Here is a 17,672-nt window from a genome sequence, read left to right on the forward strand (position 1 = left end):
TCATAACTTGAACAACTGGAAAAACAACTAAAGAATAAACCATAATAAAGGAACTAATAAAAGTAAAAGCAGAAACAATGAGCTAGAGAACAGAAAAGCACTAGATAAAATTAATAAATTAAAATCTTGGCTCTGGAAAAAAATCAACAAAGAGCAGACCATAAACTAATTTAATCAAGTAAAAAGAGAGAAAGCACAAATACACAAAATAAAAAAATGACAAAGGGGAAATAACTATTGCAATGGGAGAAATGTTTTTAAATTATAAGAATTCTTGGCAGACCTTTATGCAAATGTAGATGAAATGAATAATTTCCAAGAGAATATAGTTTATCAGTAGAGACAGAAATCTTAAACAGGCCATATTCCACGGGAAAAAATAATACATAAAAAGTTATCAAAGAGCTATCCACCTAACAATACTTGTACACAGCTCCTATATTATATACCTTGTATCCCTTGTACCCAGAACCCTGTCTGGCACATACTGGGTACTCAAGGACGGATTAAATGAATGAACAGAAGGACTGAAGGACGTATGAAGCTACAGTAGCAATGAGTGACTAGAAGGAAAATCCTGATATCTACAGGATTTATTCTATTCTAAACAGGATATCTGATGAATTATCTTGTTGACAATTTTATCTACATAAAGGAAAGGTAAGAAACTGTTACAGAGGAAACACAGGTACTCTTTTCTTTCTCTTATTCACCCACTACACCAAATACATGGTACTTTTCTTTTTTTCAGTGCTTGGTGTTAAGAGTGCTCAATTCAACTGGCCCACCCTGATGGAACACAGAGGCTTAAGATCTGCTTCAAATTCCTCTAGCTGATTCAAAAGCCAATTGCAATACTTCTTTGGCAAAGGCAGAGAATACCACGTTAAGAAGTACACAGGCTACAATTTCCTCATGAGTGAAGATGGCAAGAAAGATGTCCAGTATATCATCAGGCTGGTATTGAACAGTATCCCGAAATAAAAATATATATAGGCCTAAAAAAAGGCACTAGAACAAATTAAAAACTACCTTTGTAATAGTAGAATAGTTTATACCAAAAGAGCTACGGACACAAGCATGACCTTAAATCCTTCTTAAAAAGAGGAGAGCCTCTCCTAAAACTGCATCTTAGTTATTCACTAAAGAAGTGTGAACAATAATAATAATAATGTATTAGAAGCTAATAAATGCAGCTGTCTACAAAACACTCAAAATGTAAATTAAGGTAAATTTGTGTTTACGCTACAAATATATATAGCTTAAATATTTACTGTGATATAAATGGTAACTGAAAGTTTAATTTGTTTTGTTTAAAGAGCAAAACTCACAAAAATCTTAACTATATTAAATTATAGTCTACCATAATTTGTCTCATACAACTCAAGAGATATTTTAATATATCTCTCTGGAGGATATAACTTGATACTAGTTCATTTTAATTATTTATTTTTTTATTGATATATTATATATTCACATACCATATATTCTAATTTGCAAGCTGCCAGAATGTGATATATGAGAAATTGAACAGTTTTTTTTTTTTTTTTTTTTTTTTTTTAAAGGAAAGACAGAGAGAAGGAAGGAAGGATAGAAGGAAGGAAGGAAGGAAGAAAGGGAAACATCTTTTAAACATTTTCTTGTTTTATTGTATTCTGTTTCTCCGTTTTTGTTACATGGGCTGGGGCCGGGAATCGAACCGAGGTCCTCCGGCATAGCAGGCAAGCACTTTGCCCGCTGAGCCACCGCGGCCCGCCCTTGAACAGTTTTTTTAAAGGGGGAATGTATTAAGTTGCAAATTTACATTTCTAAGGCTCTGAAAATGTTCAAATTAAGGCACAGCTATGAAAATGTCCAAGTTAAGGCATCCAGGGAAAGATACTTGTTTCAAAAGGCCAATGAAGTTCAGGATTTCTCTTTCAGCTGGACTGGCACATGACAAAGTCTAGCTTTCTCTCCCAGCTTCTTGTTTCATGAAGCTTTGCTGGTGGCGTTTTCCTTCTTCATCTCCAAAGGTCTCTGGCTACCTGGGCTCTAAAGCTTTTTCCAAAATGGTTCCCTCTTAAAAGTTCTAGTAAGCAACCCCACCTTGAATGGTTGGAGACACCTCTGCAAGGAAATCATCTAATCAAATGCTACAACCTATAATTGGGTGGGTCACATCTCCATGGATAATCAAAAAGCTCCCACCCATATTGAGTGAGGATTAAAAGGACATGGCTTTTCTGGGGTACACAAGAGATTACACAAAATGTAATCATACAAAGTGTACAATCAATGGTTCACAATATCATCCTATAGCTGTGCATTTACCATCACAGTCGACTTTTTTTTTCTTTTTTGTGAAAAATAACATATATACAGAAAAGCAACAAATTTCAAAGCACATTGCAACAATTAGTTGTAGAACAGATTTCAGAGTTCGGTATAGGTTACAATTCCACAATTTTAGTTTTTATTTCTAGCAGCTTTAAGATACTGGAAACTAAAAGAAATATCAATATAATGATTCAGCAATCACACTCATTTGTTAAACCTACCTTCTCTGTATAACTCCACCCTCACGTCTGATCTTTCTCCCAGATGACAGTTAATTTTAGGTGGCTTGAGTAAATTGGGGGGGAATCACAGAGCTTGAGAGGTAATCACCAATGTGGGTAGGGAGCAAGTTCCTGTAATCTGGTCTCAACTGAAGCAAAGCAAAAAAAGTCACCCAGAAGACAGGCCCTTATAACACAGAAATCAAAGAATTTCTCTGTAATTCTTTTTCTCCACCCTGCCAAGACCGATTGGAACAGCCCTGAGGGCAGCTGCTCTTACTCTTATGTTTCAGTAGTTATGAGGTAATTTGATACTAATAAGTATTACAAGTACAGAAGTTTGTGGACACTTGCTTACTTTATAGCCAATTAAAGATTATCTCTATAATAACTAGTTTCCATTTACGGTCCATATACTTACTCAGTGGGTGAAAGGGGTAGAATTATAGCTGTGGGGAGAGAATGGAGCACAAACTATAGGCTGTTACTGATGTGTTCTCCATGGCTATTGCAACTAGAGATGCAGAAGAGCCTGCAAATTGTTGTTTTGCAGGGCCTTCCATTTCTTTTTAATTGTGCCTCCGTATTCTTATTGAGACCACATAGAGTGCACTGTAGTCTATTTTGCAAAAATAATGCCATGAATATTTCAGTTAATAATGACACAATTAGAACAACAAAAAAAGATGCAGATGTGAATGAAATTTACAATGCTATATATAAATAAATTAAAGTATAAAAGTCTATCACTTCTCAGCCTTTTGGCTAAGATCAAGTGTTAAATACAAAAGCCTAAGCATTGTATGTCTTGCTAATTTAACAATAATATACAGCCTATACTTTTTATTTGTAATTCCTTAATAGTGAAAAAGGAGGGAGCTCTAGTATGGCAGTCATGTGAGAAAGGCTACAAGTTTAAAATAAGCTAATAAAGCTATGTGACTTATTTAAAAACCAATGTCATTTTATGTTGAATTAAAGGAGTAAATCATCAAAATTAAAGGAAGTGATCATACAACTGCATTCACAGGAAGTGATCATGCAACTAACTGTACTTGGTACTGGAGAGAAAACACTGATAATTTTACAGTTGGATTTGTGTATCAATAGTAATAGAGCCCCTTACAACATGAAAAAGTAGAATGGGGATAGACCAAACACTCCTAAAGAATGGGAGAAAGATCAAAGGTGATGGTGGAGTTATACAGAGAAGGTAGTTTCAACAAAAAAGTACAACTGCTGAATCACTACACTGATAATCTTTTAGTCTCTAGTATCTTAGAGCAGCTGTAAGTAAAAACCTAAAATGGTGGTGGAACTGTAACCCATATCAAACTCTGAAAACTGTTCTACAACTAATTGTTGCAATGTGCTTTGAAATTTATCGCTTTTTTGTATACATGTTATTTTTCACAGAAAATAAAAACTATATATATTTTTTCTAGCCTCCAGTGTTTTGGAGCTGCTAAAAGGAAAAATCTGAAATAGTGGAATGGTAACCCATAACAAAGTCTGAAAATCTGTTCTGTAATTACTTTTGAAATGTACTTTGAAAACCACTGGTTTTATCTTTCTTTTGTTTGTATACATATTATATTTAACATCAAAAAAAAAAAAAAAAAAAGTCAACTGTAAGTCTCCAGAGTCTTGGAGCAGCCAGAAGGAAAAACCTAAAATTGTGGAACTGTAACCCACACCAAATTCTGAAATCTGTCCTATAACTAATTATCATGGTGTCTTTGAAATTTATTGCTTTTTTGTATATATGCTATTTTTCACAATAAAAAAATTTTTTAAAAGCACTCAAGAAAACTGATTTCATAAAAATTATTAAAAGAATGGTTAACATTTTACATTTTCACACACTCTTCATATATGTGTTCATATATTAAAACCTTTCATCCAATTGAATATTGTTTTCTAAGCATTGTACATATGAAAAATAAAGATGCTTTATGTGACTAGGAAAAAAAATAGTAACAGAAGCAGAAAAAAATTAGGTTTCTGCAGAGGAGGGGGACCCTGATGGTGAGTGATGCAGGAATTATGCCATATGGGTAAGAGTTGAGAAATAATGGGGAAGAATGAACAAAGTGCTTAGCATGGAAAAGACAGGAAGTATTATCCTGCAGAAGACAGCCTTATTCTACATAGCTCCATAGGGCAATGCTAAGAGCAGTGAGTAAAAATTATAAAGAAGTTTCTACTAATATCTTTCTAATAAGCAAACACTGCAACTTTGGCAGGCAATGAGTGCCACATGATAGGAAACAATCATTTCAGAGAATGAGCTCTGATAAGACAAAAAAGGGTAGGCTAAATGGCCTTTCACCTTCCTTCCACTGTTAAAATTCTGACTTTCTTGAACCTCAAATCTACTAGTCATTTTTAGAATTAAAATATCTACACAGAGTTTAATTAATCTATCATCAATTAAAAAAACAAGCAACCTGATCATTGGGCTATTCAGGTTGTAAACATCTGTCATCTCAATTCAGGAAATATAAGGAGGATTACTTCTGCTCTGTTAACATACCACATGGTGACCCAATCTTTGCATATTTTAGAGGCAAGCTAAGGAAAGTCTGCGGCAAATTACACATTCTTAACCTCATCTCTTGGCCCTGAACTGCATAAAAATTTTCTAATTCCATTTCAACCTCACCATGTGACACTAGGTTCCTGAATACATAAAGACCAAAGCCACAGGCTTAACCCAAAAAAAATTCCATTTCTGCATTTTCTTTAATTTTAAGTTAACAAAACTAAATTTCACAATTTCAAACCTATTTCAAGGGACCCAACACTCCATACATTACCTATTACACTTATAAAATATCATATGGTAAGAGATACCTGAAAACAAACAGTAAAGCTTACTTGGCCACATTCCACAGAATTGAAATTCTAATTTTAAGGTTCAAATTTCAGAAAAACAATCATAAGAGCAATTGTGACTAATTTTTGACTGCTTCAACATTCAGGAATACTAAGATTATAGTGATTTTGCAGGTGGCAGTTTAGATCAGAAATGACTCAGGTACTCAAGCACCCAAGTATTTCACAAATTTTACAATAATTACCAAATTTATTGAGTGTTATAATCTGCCAGGCATTGCTTGTACCAAGGGCTTATTTTAATCAGCTCAATTAATCAACCCCTAGGAAGTAAACACAATTATTATTATTACCTCAATTTCACAGATAAGCAAATTGGAATGAGTTTATAAACAATCTGAGCAAGGATAATAAACAAGGAGCCTGAGCTAAAAAGAAAGCTGTCTGGCTCCAAAGCCGATGGCTCTCATCTACCTTGTGGCTCAACCTGTTTAGTTCAACAATACTAAACACAAGGGCCGTGCTGAAAGTCCCCATCAGTAGGGAGAAGACTGAAAGAGGACTCAGCAGGGGTGGATGCCAGAGGAGCATAAGGCTAATGCACAAGTCACAGTGGGGTGGACACCGGCTCCGGGAGGCCACAGAGGCCAGGGTGAGGGATTGGGAGCAAGGTGCCACTTCGAGTCCAGGGCCAGCCTCGCCAGTGTTACTGCTCTGTGGAGGAGTAGCAACAACCAGGATGCAGGATATCAGAAATGGCTAATTCCAGCCAGTTTTCACCTTTGCACTATGCATTTTAATGATTACAGAATTAATTCTGGCCTCCAAAAGTTATGATATCTTAGATATGCCAAAATCGCATCAGAGTGCCAAATCAAGGCCCAACAATTTGGCCATGAAGTACCATCCTGACGAAAATAAGAGTCCTGAAGCTGAAGCAAAATTTAGGGAGATTACAGGAGCACATGACACGCTCTCAGATGCTAACTGGCAAAAAGAGTACAATACGCTTGGACATAGTGCTTTATACTAATGGTAAAGGACAAAAGTGGTAGAAGTCCTTTCATGAGGTCATTAAGTTTCAATTTTTATAACAAAGACTGTTTTGGTCAAAATCAAAATTCTCATCAGAGAAGCATTTTGAAAATCACTTCTAGATACACCAGGATGGTTCCAGTAGACAAAGGCATCATTTCCAGGAATTTTGTTTTGAAGGCAGAATGATGACGTGAGAAAATGTTTTCTTTTAGTGGCTTTGACACCACTGATCAGCACACAGTATAGACTGAAAAAAGATTCCATGGATCTAACAAGCACTGCAGGACTGTCACTCAAGGAAGAAGAAATATAGTTTCTACTTAACACTGAATGTTCAGGACAGAACTTGTTCTTTTGTTGTTTCCACTTTTGTTGGTTCCACTAAATACAATTAGTTGACTCTTTGTCACTATCTTTGATGCAAAACAATTTTCTGTGAACTATTTTTGACAAGTTGCATGATTTTATTTACTTTAAACAACCTGATATAGCTACTACGTTTATTTGAATTGTTTTTGATAAATTCAGCAATATTAAGCTATTACCTATTATTAATTTCCCCGATTAGGAAAGTTGTTTTTTTTTTTAAAGACATTACAAATCTGTCTGGTTTTTTTTTTTTCTCTACCTGCCCCTGGGTTCATTTATGTGGCAAATTTTATTACCAAGAAGATTGAGTTTGCCTGATATATATTTAGAGATTAAACTTTACAAAGTTATTGTAGGGCGCCCCACGGTGGCTCAGTGGCAGAGCTCTAGCCTGCCATGCTGGAAACCCAGGTTCAGTTCCTGGTGCCTGCCCATGTAAAAAAAAAAATGTTATGAAAAAAAGCTATTGTAGATTTCAATTGTATGAATATGAATGATTACTGCAATGAAACATTTACCAATGTAAAATCACATGCTTTGAAACTTCTCTGACTTGGGTTGCTAAATATAAATTGTTTTAATTTCTTGGTCGCTAAAACAAATACCATACAATGGCTTGGCTTAACAACAGGAATTTATTGGTTCACGGCTTCAGAAGTTAGAAGGCTTGCTTCCTTTCCGGTTGGTATCTTACAGCTGGCTGACAATCTTTGGGGATCTTTGGCTTTTCCATCACATGGCAATGCACATGGTGACATCTTCTTTCTCTTCCGGGTTGGGTACCCTTGACTTCCAGGTTCTGGTTGCTCCCTGTGGCTTCTCTTTCTTTCTGCCTGAATATCATTCTGCTCTTAACAGACCCCAGTAACCCAGATTAAAACCCACCTTGATTCAGTTAGGCCAAACCTTGACTGAAGTAACATCCCAAGAGATCCTATTTACAATGGGGTCCACACCCACAAACCAGGGGTTGGGACCTGAACATGCCTTTTGTGGGGTACATGATTCAATCCCCAACATATGTAAAACTGTGTACTTCATTCACTGTGCAAGAGAGCAGTATCTTGGTTAAATGCCACTGAAAGACTGAGAAATCTGTTAACTTTCTAGAGAGGTTTTCAAAATTCTCTCAATTTGTTCTAATTAAATTTATTAGACAAGTCAAGGGATGGCTTGATATTTACTACAGAATTATGCCTTTTTACAGTGGAACTGTGATAAATTAAATGATTGTTTTGCTTCTAGTCATTTAGGCTGAAAGAAAGTTGAACACTTATGGAATACTGCCAAGAGATTGTTACATGTTTGGTCCTTGGTTAAGCATTTTGTAGTTACTAGCACTCTAAGTCTTAAAAAGGATTTACATATTTTGTTTTGTGGTTCCTCTTCTTTGCATTCATCTTTATCTAAAGATTTAGTAATCCTTATTCTGTTAGTAAAAACACCCAGTAATTTCTGTGCAACCTTACCATGTGCAATATTTTTAAATCTTAAGAAATGTATACTTTTGTTTTCAGATAGACTTCTTTCTTTAGTTCTCCACTTTTTCATGTCATATTCCACATGGATACATATTAATACTAATAAATGTCTCATCCAACATTATGTGTGAGTGAGAGAAATATATTTACAAGCTGAAAAAAAAATTCCAATGTTCTACTGGCAGATTGGGTCAAACCCCTACCTCCATGGTCCACTGAGCAGCCCCAAACTGTCACCTTTAAATGCTCTCTAGCTAAGAGTGGTAGGAAAGGAAGGTACAGACTATAACTACTTACTTTATCTATAACTAATAAAAACATATTAACAGAGAAAATGTTCTACCCAACCAACAAAGAGTAATTCTGCACTGTTAAACTTCTATTCTGGCAGATATTTCCGAAAGCAATAATTTTGACCATCTCAGCAATGAAAAATACCCAGTGGGTCAGACTCCTGGTTCTTGTGGATATAAGCTAGCATAAAAAAGATTCTCTTGCAAACTTCTACAAACATGAAAATCCTTTGCAGAATCAGCAAATACTAGTGTATAGAAGAAATACTTCATCTCAGAGGTAACTCTTAAAATAGTTTACTCTTTAGCCACAAACTATTTTATAATACCCGTGCTGGTTTGAAACTTTCATGTACCCCAGAAAAGCCATGGCCTTTAATCCCCACCTCAGTATTACTGAATGGGATCATCTTGATTGTTTCCAAGGAGTTCTGGCCCACCCAATTGTGGGTAGTAACTTTTGCTTAAGTAGTTTCCATGTTTAGGAGGCTTCCATGAAGATGTGTCTCCATCCATTCAAAGTGGGGTTACTTACTGGAGTCCTTTAAGAGGGAAGCATTTTGGAAGCTTTAGAGCCAATAGAGTCAACAGAGCCCACACAGCCAAAGACCACTGGAGATGAAGAAAGAAAATGCTCCTGCGGAAGCCTTTGGAGGAGCCTGGAGAGAAAGCTAGTAGATGTTGCCATGTACCTTTCCAGCTAAGAGAGAAACCCCAAACATCACTGGCCTTCTTAAGCTAGGGTTTCTTTCCCTGGATGCCTTGGTTTGGACATTTTTACAGTCTTGCCTTAATCTGGACATTTTCACAGCCTTAGAACTGTAAACTTGCAACTTAATAAATTCCCTTTTTAAAAGCCATTCAGTTTCTGGTATATTGCATTTCAGCAGATTATAGTCAAAACAGTATCCAAAATTTAAAATTCCAGAATTGCTTGAATTCACTCATAAATCACCAAAGCACAGTCATTAAACCCTCATAAATTCATAGAAAACTGATGAAAAATGAGGAGTGACCTTCAAAACATATTTCCTCTCATTAGCAATGTCCTACTTCAACTGGAGAGCCACAGACATTTGAAAGTGAGAGCACACTGTGGTGAGAGCAGCGGACTTGGGGTAGGAGGCCGGGTCTGAGACCTGGCATAGCCCTTTATCAGCAGTATGTCCAGTATGTTCCAGGACACAATATCTAAGCCACCATATCTCCCTGAGGACTAATTTCCTCATCTATAAACTGAGAAAAAGAAGCCATTTCCCATTCACATGGTTGTGATGAGTTTGAAGCAGTAAAGCACATACACGTCTGCTTGCTGTCTCACTGTAGTTTCCAAGCAGAAGCAAGGAGGGGGATGGGACAGTGCAATGGAGAATGCAGTAGGCGGATTTACCTCCTTATTAATGCAGATCCTAGAAAAAAGTGCAGAACAAGTCTTATCTATATTCTCATCCTACAAAGCTAACATTTGTCTCTGAGGGATCTCATCAGCATACCCAAAAATCAGTTATGTAGTGAGGGCAAACAAGTAAGGTCTGCAAGTACAGTCAGATGTCAGAGGCTACTAAGCAAAAGGCAGAGAGGTGGGACCTGCTGGTTACCTGACTGCTGAAGGACTCTTTCTTCGCTGAGCTCTGAGCCTGAGGGGGCCCTTGAGCAGGCAACAGCCTCGAGGGACTCTTCTTGCTCTGTGGCAGAAGCGAGGACAGGAAGCCCACACGAGGTGACTGGGAGAGGGAAGTGCTTCTCTGGCTGCACACCATAGCTCTGCTCAAACAGACAAACCAAAATCACAGGGCTGGAGGGAACCCAGAAAACACAGGAACACAGACCTCCTAGGCTAGATTCATGCACCCAGGCTTTAAAAGATTGCATTACTGTTGGCACTACTTGTTATACCAAAGGGAGCTGACAGCTGATCTGATACAATGGTGAGGTCTGTGGCTCTCCTTCAGGGGCCAAAGTAAAGTTCAGAGTTGCACTGTCCAGTAGCCACTGGCCAGATGCACTGTTGGACACCTGAAATGTGGTTAGTACAAACCAAGATGTGCTGTAAGTGTAAAATACACACTGGGAATCAAAGACTTATAGGAAATAAATGTAAAACATCTCAATACATGTTTTATATGTATTATATAATCAATATGTAATAAATATAAATGATATTATGGATATATAAGGTTAAATATCAAGTATATTATTAAAATTAAGTTCACCTTTTTTATCACTTTCTGTTTAATGTGGCTACAAAAAATTTAGAATTATACTTTTGGTCCACATTATATTTCTATAGGACAATATTGGCTCAGAAACTAGAGCAGTTACATCTGTTGCAGCACTGGGAGTTCGGTATAGAATGTGACTGCCTGGGTTTGTATCCTGGCTCACTAATCACTAACTGTGTGACCTTTCTGTGCCTCTGTTTCTTCAACTGTCACTACTATCATAATAATTAGTATTACTACCTCAGCCTCTGCTTCAATGGCTATTTTTTATGTTTACTCAAATACCTATCTTCCAATCTGCCCAGTTCTTTAAACCCTCAGACAGGTGCATGCTTCTACTGTAGAATACATACATCTCTAGTTGCCAATCTTTTCATATAATGAGGCATTCCTTTCAATGTAGAAAACTTTCCCAAGATTTTATAATATCAAGGCTATCCGTATCTGGATGCACAGACCCTTGGAAAAGATGTGCAGTACCTCCTACCTCTGGGCAGGGTCAAATGCTGAGAGCTTGGGAACAACTCCCCCAGGACCTTTTAGGCCATGGGGACCTTATTCACAAAACTCTGAAGCAAGAGCAATGTGTGTCAGGGAGACTCTGTGACACTTCTTCCTGGCTGGAAGCTGGGGAGCACAGGCGAGGAGTCAAAGTAAACTGCAGTGCTAAGAGCATAGAGGACAGAGGAGAAAAGGGGTTCTTATGCCCCTCCCACCCGTGAATCATGATATACACTCACAGTTCCGAATCCCCCAGGCGGTCCATACTGGAGACATAAGGAGGCAATTTGTGTTGAACCAAGGGCTCTTCTGCTTCTGGCTGTTGCTCCTCTTTCTTCAGTTGGTGGATTTCTGCTTGCAATGCAAAAAGCTACGTAGGGGTGGGGCTGAGTTAGATGATGTTCTCCCCTAGCCATCCCTCTGCTGAGGAAGATTTCTAGACACATCATATCCAAAACCCAACCTTACTGGCTCAAAATGCCCTCATCTTCGGGGTATCTTCCCTACTCTCTGTTCATTGTGGATTGGAAAAATGGGAAAGTGCAGCTATTACTTGATTATAGTGAGGTTAGATATATAAAGCTTACTATTTTTTTTTCCTTTCTTATTATTTGACTTGCTCTTTCCAGAATTCAATGAGAAAAACAGCTTCACCCAATCCTGCTTTGCTCTTTGAAATCTACAAAATCAGGCTTTAAAACGCTCATGAAAAAAAATTTAATGAATTATAGTACTTTTAATTTTTGCCTAAAGTTTGTATGCACACACATACACACACACACACACACACTTCCCAAAACCCAAGAATTTTAAAGCCCCCTAACCTAAACACCTTTATAATCTTCCTGTTCCTGAAAATAAAGCCAACCTATACACATCATAACTTCAAGGACACAGCACTTCTCAGACAAAATTTAAAAGCAAATCTGGATCATTTGGCTCTATCTTTTCATCAAATTAGAGAAACACAGGACTCAGTAGAAACAATTACATTATATCTGAGTTGTAAACATTATATATGTAGATATATATGGAAAGGACTAGAGGACAAACTAGAGAAATGAAAATAGATCGGTTAGAGAGTGGGTAGGCATGCATAGGCTTTTTCTTTCTTGAAGTTCATTACACTACTATATTGTGTGTGCTACATATGTACAATTTTAAAATCTGAATCCTGCCTCTGGTTTTCTGAGACTATTAAAGCTCTTAAGCCCCTGACAATGACTTCCTGGGGACCGCTTTCATGTGCAAACAGTATGGCCTTCCTAAATTTATTCAAACCTCATTACCACTACCAAATTTCACACATAAAAAGCAGAAATACTCCCTGAAGAGCAAGCCTGCTCAGAACAAACCTTCTGACGCAGAACTTCATTTTCTTCTTGAACCTGGTTGGTCCTTTGACACTCAGCATCAAAGTTCAGGATCACAGGAACTGGTGCACAAAGTTAAAGAATAAACCTGTCCGTAAAATGTTAAAAGCCCTCCCCAAACTCCTGTCACAGCAGCAAACATTTGAACGTGAGACACGGGAGTAGAGTACAGAGTCAGTGCCATGGGCTCTTCAGAGATAAATTAAATAGTCTCTCCCATGATCCTGCGCCTTTTATTCCGATTTTCTTCAGGCAGACTCACAGCCACATGATAATCTGCTGACCAGTTTACAGAAGAGACATAAATCCAAATCTGAGAGTTTTCACCCAAATACAGGCAATAAAGACCAAGTATCCAGTGGACTTCAAAGACAGCCTAAGCTTGAGCCAGGACAAAACAGTCAACTAAAAGTAACCCTGGAGGCCAGTGATTCCACAGGCATTCTGCCAACTGTTATATCAGCTGAGACAGAAGAATGGGCCACTCAGCTTTCCCATCTCCAGACTAAACCTTTCCCTAGCCAAGGTTTAGAGTTGGAGAAAGCTTTCTCCTTATTACATAGCCACACATCATGTCACGAACACATGCATTCTAGCTTAGGGTCTTCCCCAACCCCCTCAAAGAGGCTTAGTCTGGAATAGCACAAGGCAGGCAAGGCCTCAGTACTGGAAAAGTGAATGGTAGCCCAAATACGCTATTCAAACCAAATACGGTTTGAAGGGCACTGTTCTTGCATGAAAAGATCCTAAATGACATTCCTAATTTTCCTGGAAGACCCATAGGATCATGTCATAACTATCTCTAAATTGAAAGTTCCCAGGAAAATGGAGGGGGAGAAAAAAGAATTCACACTTACTCATTAGACAAAAGGAAAGGGAGAAATTGGAAAAGACACCCTTCCTAGGCCCACCAGAAAACAGTTCCATCTCAGAGGTTCAAACAGTTACTAGTGGGTGGGCCTCTACAACCCCAAAACTTATCAGTGCCTCACCAGGCAGCCCCGTTCAAAATAAACTCCCTTCTCCTCACCTAGATAGTCAGCCTGAGAGCATGAGTAATGGTATAGGTCTCAGGCCTCAGGAGCTGAGGCACTCCATAACAAAATGGTAAATTTGGAGGGCTGTAATTTATACACACACTAATGCTTAAATAGCCACCTATTTATTCTGAAAGCTACTGTCTTCCAGTAAGTTGAGGAACACTGACAGAGACAGTAACCAAAATACTAACACAGGCAGGAAGTTCTAATTCTGCTCAGAGGGGACCTCAACCTGGTTTGCAGTTTTTCTTGGGGTCTGGTTCTAACACCCCTCTGTTACTATAGCCCCACCCATGCATGTCAGCTATTACTGTTAGGAGCACAGCATCAGAACTAAGATTGGTGATTCCTTGGTCTACTGACAAAAATACCCACAAATTTTCCAGCCCCATCACATGATACATGGCAATGACCCTAGGGCATTTTGTGGAAAAAATGGTTGTATCAAGAGCAGCAACCACTGATTATGCTGGCCAGATACCTCAGAATGGGCCCATACTCCCAGGCAGCTGAAAGGATATGCATACACTGAAACAGGACACTCAAGAAGTTGTGCAGGGACACAATGAAGGTGTCGGCCCACTGTCGGGAGAAGTAAGTAGCAAAGGTGGGGTTGGTATCTGGGGACGGCAAGAAGGGCAGGACAAACCAATCCTTCCACTCAGCCTGGTTCTGGAGCTCTGAAGCTTGCTTAGCAAAGAACTCCTGAGCCTTGTCATTTCTGTTTGTCTGCCACGACACAAAGGCAGTAGCAAAGAGAAGAAGAGACAGAAGTCCAGAGGTAAGATTCTTCAACACTACACATCAGAGAGACTTTGGATGTTGGCCAGGTAAGTGGCCAAACATCTTATATACAAATGTAGATCCATAAAATAAAGGAAAATAAAAAATAAACTCTTTTCTCAAATACCTTGGAATTTCAAACCCTGCTGAAACTGAAGTTCTGATAATAAATGCCATCCTGCAAATTAATCCCTAGTTTATTTTCAAATAATCTAAGTGACTTATTCCCCAGGTCAACTATAATCTTCATTAGTCAAAATTTAAGCCAACTACTTATATTCTTAAAATCATCCACCCAGGCTAACATGCTTAAAACAAGAGGGGAAATATGAATGGGAAAGACCAGTCAGATGATTTACAGATGATGGGAAAGAAAAAAAACAGGAAAACAGTGAAAAATAATTTGTACTCATAACTGCTCCACTTTTTCCCATAATAATATACACAGTCCTCTCTTGGGGTTAAGAGAAAATCTATTTCTGGACCAAAGAGCTCTCTCTACCAAACAAAGCAGAACCCCTGAATCATCAAGTACCTGGATTGTATAGACAAGATAAAAGCGGAACAGGCTTGTTTTCAACTTGTTGATGGTGGGTCTATATATATCTTCCAAGCGACTGAAGAGCCGACGCTCCAGGTAGCTCCAGTAATCCCGAAGGGCAGCCAGGTCATACACCTGCATCAATTGTTGTAGCTGGTCCACAATCTTGTCCACCTGGTAAGAGAAAGATGGAATGGCCAAGGCAGTGAAAGAAGGGAATTCTCCCTTCCCTCCACAAAGTCAGTACAGCTTTTTCCTCCTGCTATGGCTTCTGGATGTTTTGTTTTGTTTTGTTTCATTTTCTAAGCACTATAAAAATCTGAAAACACATGTTAGCTTTCAAGTTACTCTTTGATGTTAGATGTGTGGTTGAACCCAATAAACAAGCCTGGAAATCTGGTGTGTAAAAGGGGGGCTGTGGCTCAGATCAAGACATCTGGGTTGGACTCTTGGCTCTGCCTCTGACTTGCTCTACTACCTTGGCAATATCACTTCAACTGTCTACTCTCTGTTGCCTTGTATTTAAAAATAAATAAATAGCAAAGAGATGGAAACAGCCAAAATGTCCATCAACAGACGAGTGGCTAAACAAACTGTGGTATATACATACGATGGAATATTATGCAGCTTTAAGACAGAATAAACTTATGAAGCATGTAATAACATGGATGGACCGAGGGACATTATGCTGAGTGAGTCAAGCCAAAAACTAAAGGACAAATACTGTATGGTCCCACTGATGTGAATCGACATTCGAGAATAAACTTGGAATATGTCATTGGTAACAGAGTCCAGCAGGAGTTAGAAACAGGGTAAGATAATGGGTAATTGGAGCTGAAGGGATATAGACTGTGCAACAGGACTAGATTCAAAAACTCAAAAATGGACAGCATAATAACACCTAATTGTAAAGTAATCATGTTAAAACACTGAATGAGGCTGCATCTGAGATATAGGTTTTTTTTTGTCTGTCTGTTTGTTTGTTTGTCTTTTTTTTGTACTATTATTATTATTTTTATTTTTTTCTCTATATTAACATTCTATATCTTTTTCTGTTGTTTTGCTAGTTCTTCTTCTAAATCGATGCAAATGTACTAAGAAATGATGATCATGCATCTATGTGATGATGTTAAGAATTACTGATTGCATATGTAGAATGGAATGATTTCTAAATGTTGGGTTAATTTCTTTTTTTTTCTTTAATTAATAAAAAAATTAAAAATAAATAAATAAATAAAACTTTAAAAGTTGGATTGAGACAATCTCCATGGTCCTCCTCCCAGCTCCACAATTCCAGAATTCTAAGCTTCACCATGAGGTGCAACAAATCTTTCAAACCATCAATGTACCACCAAAGCCCTGGTAACTGCTTCAAAGTTAAATCAAGGAAGAAATCACCTTATGAGAAGCAATAACAACCAGAGGGCAGGCAATCTGGAAAAGGTCTTGAATACCAACCCAATCCCCCTACTTTATAGATACACTGAGACCTGGAGCAATAAAATGGTTTGCTTTTGCTATTAAGCAGCCACTTACTTTGGCAAGACTAGAAAACAGGTCTAGCTCCTATCCAGTGCTCTTGCTAGCTTTCCTGTCTCTCTTAATGCACCTGCCAACACCATCTGAAGTCAGCTAACAAACACACATGCAAATCACAAACATACACACAATATAAATTCCAAGAACCTCTCGACGGAAAAATCATGTCAGAGCAGGGGAAGTACACGTTCTAAAATGTACAGTGAGATATTCCTCAGCTGTAGAAGCAAAACTGCCAGTGAGTCGCTTTACAGGGCAATGTGAAACAAACAGAACAGATACTTGAACCCAGTTAGCATTGGGGGCTGCAGACCCGTAATCTCCCAAAGCCAGCGGAAGCAAACTCGGGACTATTTCTGTTGCCAAAACTCAATAATCGAGCCAAACTTGGCTCCTAAAATCTTATCGTCATCCTGGCCAAATGACCGGCCCACCTGCTCCGCGGCTTGGGTGGAGAACCGAGACCTGCACCGGGAATCAGGACTCTCGGGCTCTAGTGTCGAAGATGCTCCTGACTAGCTGGGCAACTTCAGAAAAGTCATGTCCCCATTCAAGGCCTCTGTTCCTCATCGTCAAGCCAGGCCACACGCTGATGGCTACGGTACCCCCCAGGCGCGGCTGACAGGGCCGCTCCCGCCCCAGAGGGCTGCGCTGCAGAAGAGCCCGCTCCGGGGCTCCCTCCGGACCGCCTCTGCCCGCAACGCGCTCCCGGGACGCTCACCCGGAACCCCTTCTCCTTATCCGCCTTGATCTCGGCGTCGAGCTGCCGCAGCGTGTGCGTAAAACCGCGGAACAGCAGGTACTCGCGGACCAGCTCGTCAGTGCGCTCCACAGCCTCCGCCATCGCTCAGCCAGCGCCTAGAGGTGCCGCGACCGAGCAGGGACGGCTCGACGGGCCTGGGGCGGGGCCGGGCGCCCAGCGCGTCACGCCGCGGCCGACCTACCAGCACGCACGCACCCGCGCGCCACGCGCAGTCGGCCCCGCCCCTCGGCCGGAGCCTCGCCCTTTCCCCCGCAGCTTTTCGACCTCGCTGCAGGCTGCCTCCCAGGCGAGTGACTAGAAGAGCCTGATTTTCCTGGCAGTGAGGGCGGTGGCTTTGTCATCTCGGTTACT

The 17,672-nt window shown here is 39.3% G+C and overlaps 1 protein-coding gene and 1 pseudogene across 3 annotated transcripts in view; one reads left to right on the plus strand and one right to left on the minus strand.

The window, feature by feature from the left end:
* The window catches only part of WDR91 (WD repeat domain 91), a 36,112-nt gene extending 18,660 nt beyond the window's left edge, over positions 1–17,452 (minus strand). Inside the window, exons 1-6 of one of the 3 annotated variants that reach the window (XM_077140729.1) lie at positions 17,280–17,452; positions 15,014–15,193; positions 14,217–14,277; positions 12,638–12,720; positions 11,522–11,652; positions 10,158–10,323 (exon numbers count right to left, since the gene is read on the minus strand). In XM_077140729.1, the coding sequence (XP_076996844.1) occupies positions 10,158–10,323; positions 11,522–11,652; positions 12,638–12,720; positions 14,217–14,277; positions 15,014–15,193; positions 17,280–17,402 (744 nt within the window). In that variant the 5' untranslated portion in view covers positions 17,403–17,452. The other 2 variants (XM_077140652.1, XM_077140818.1) reach the window with 2 other exon arrangements.
* LOC143679578 (dnaJ homolog subfamily B member 9 pseudogene) lies at positions 5,977–6,801 on the plus strand (annotated as a pseudogene).
* Positions 17,453–17,672: the final 220 nt, after the last annotated feature.

Source organism: Tamandua tetradactyla, chromosome 1 (assembly GCF_023851605.1).
Source record: "Tamandua tetradactyla isolate mTamTet1 chromosome 1, mTamTet1.pri, whole genome shotgun sequence".
Lineage (NCBI taxonomy): Eukaryota > Metazoa > Chordata > Mammalia > Pilosa > Myrmecophagidae > Tamandua > Tamandua tetradactyla.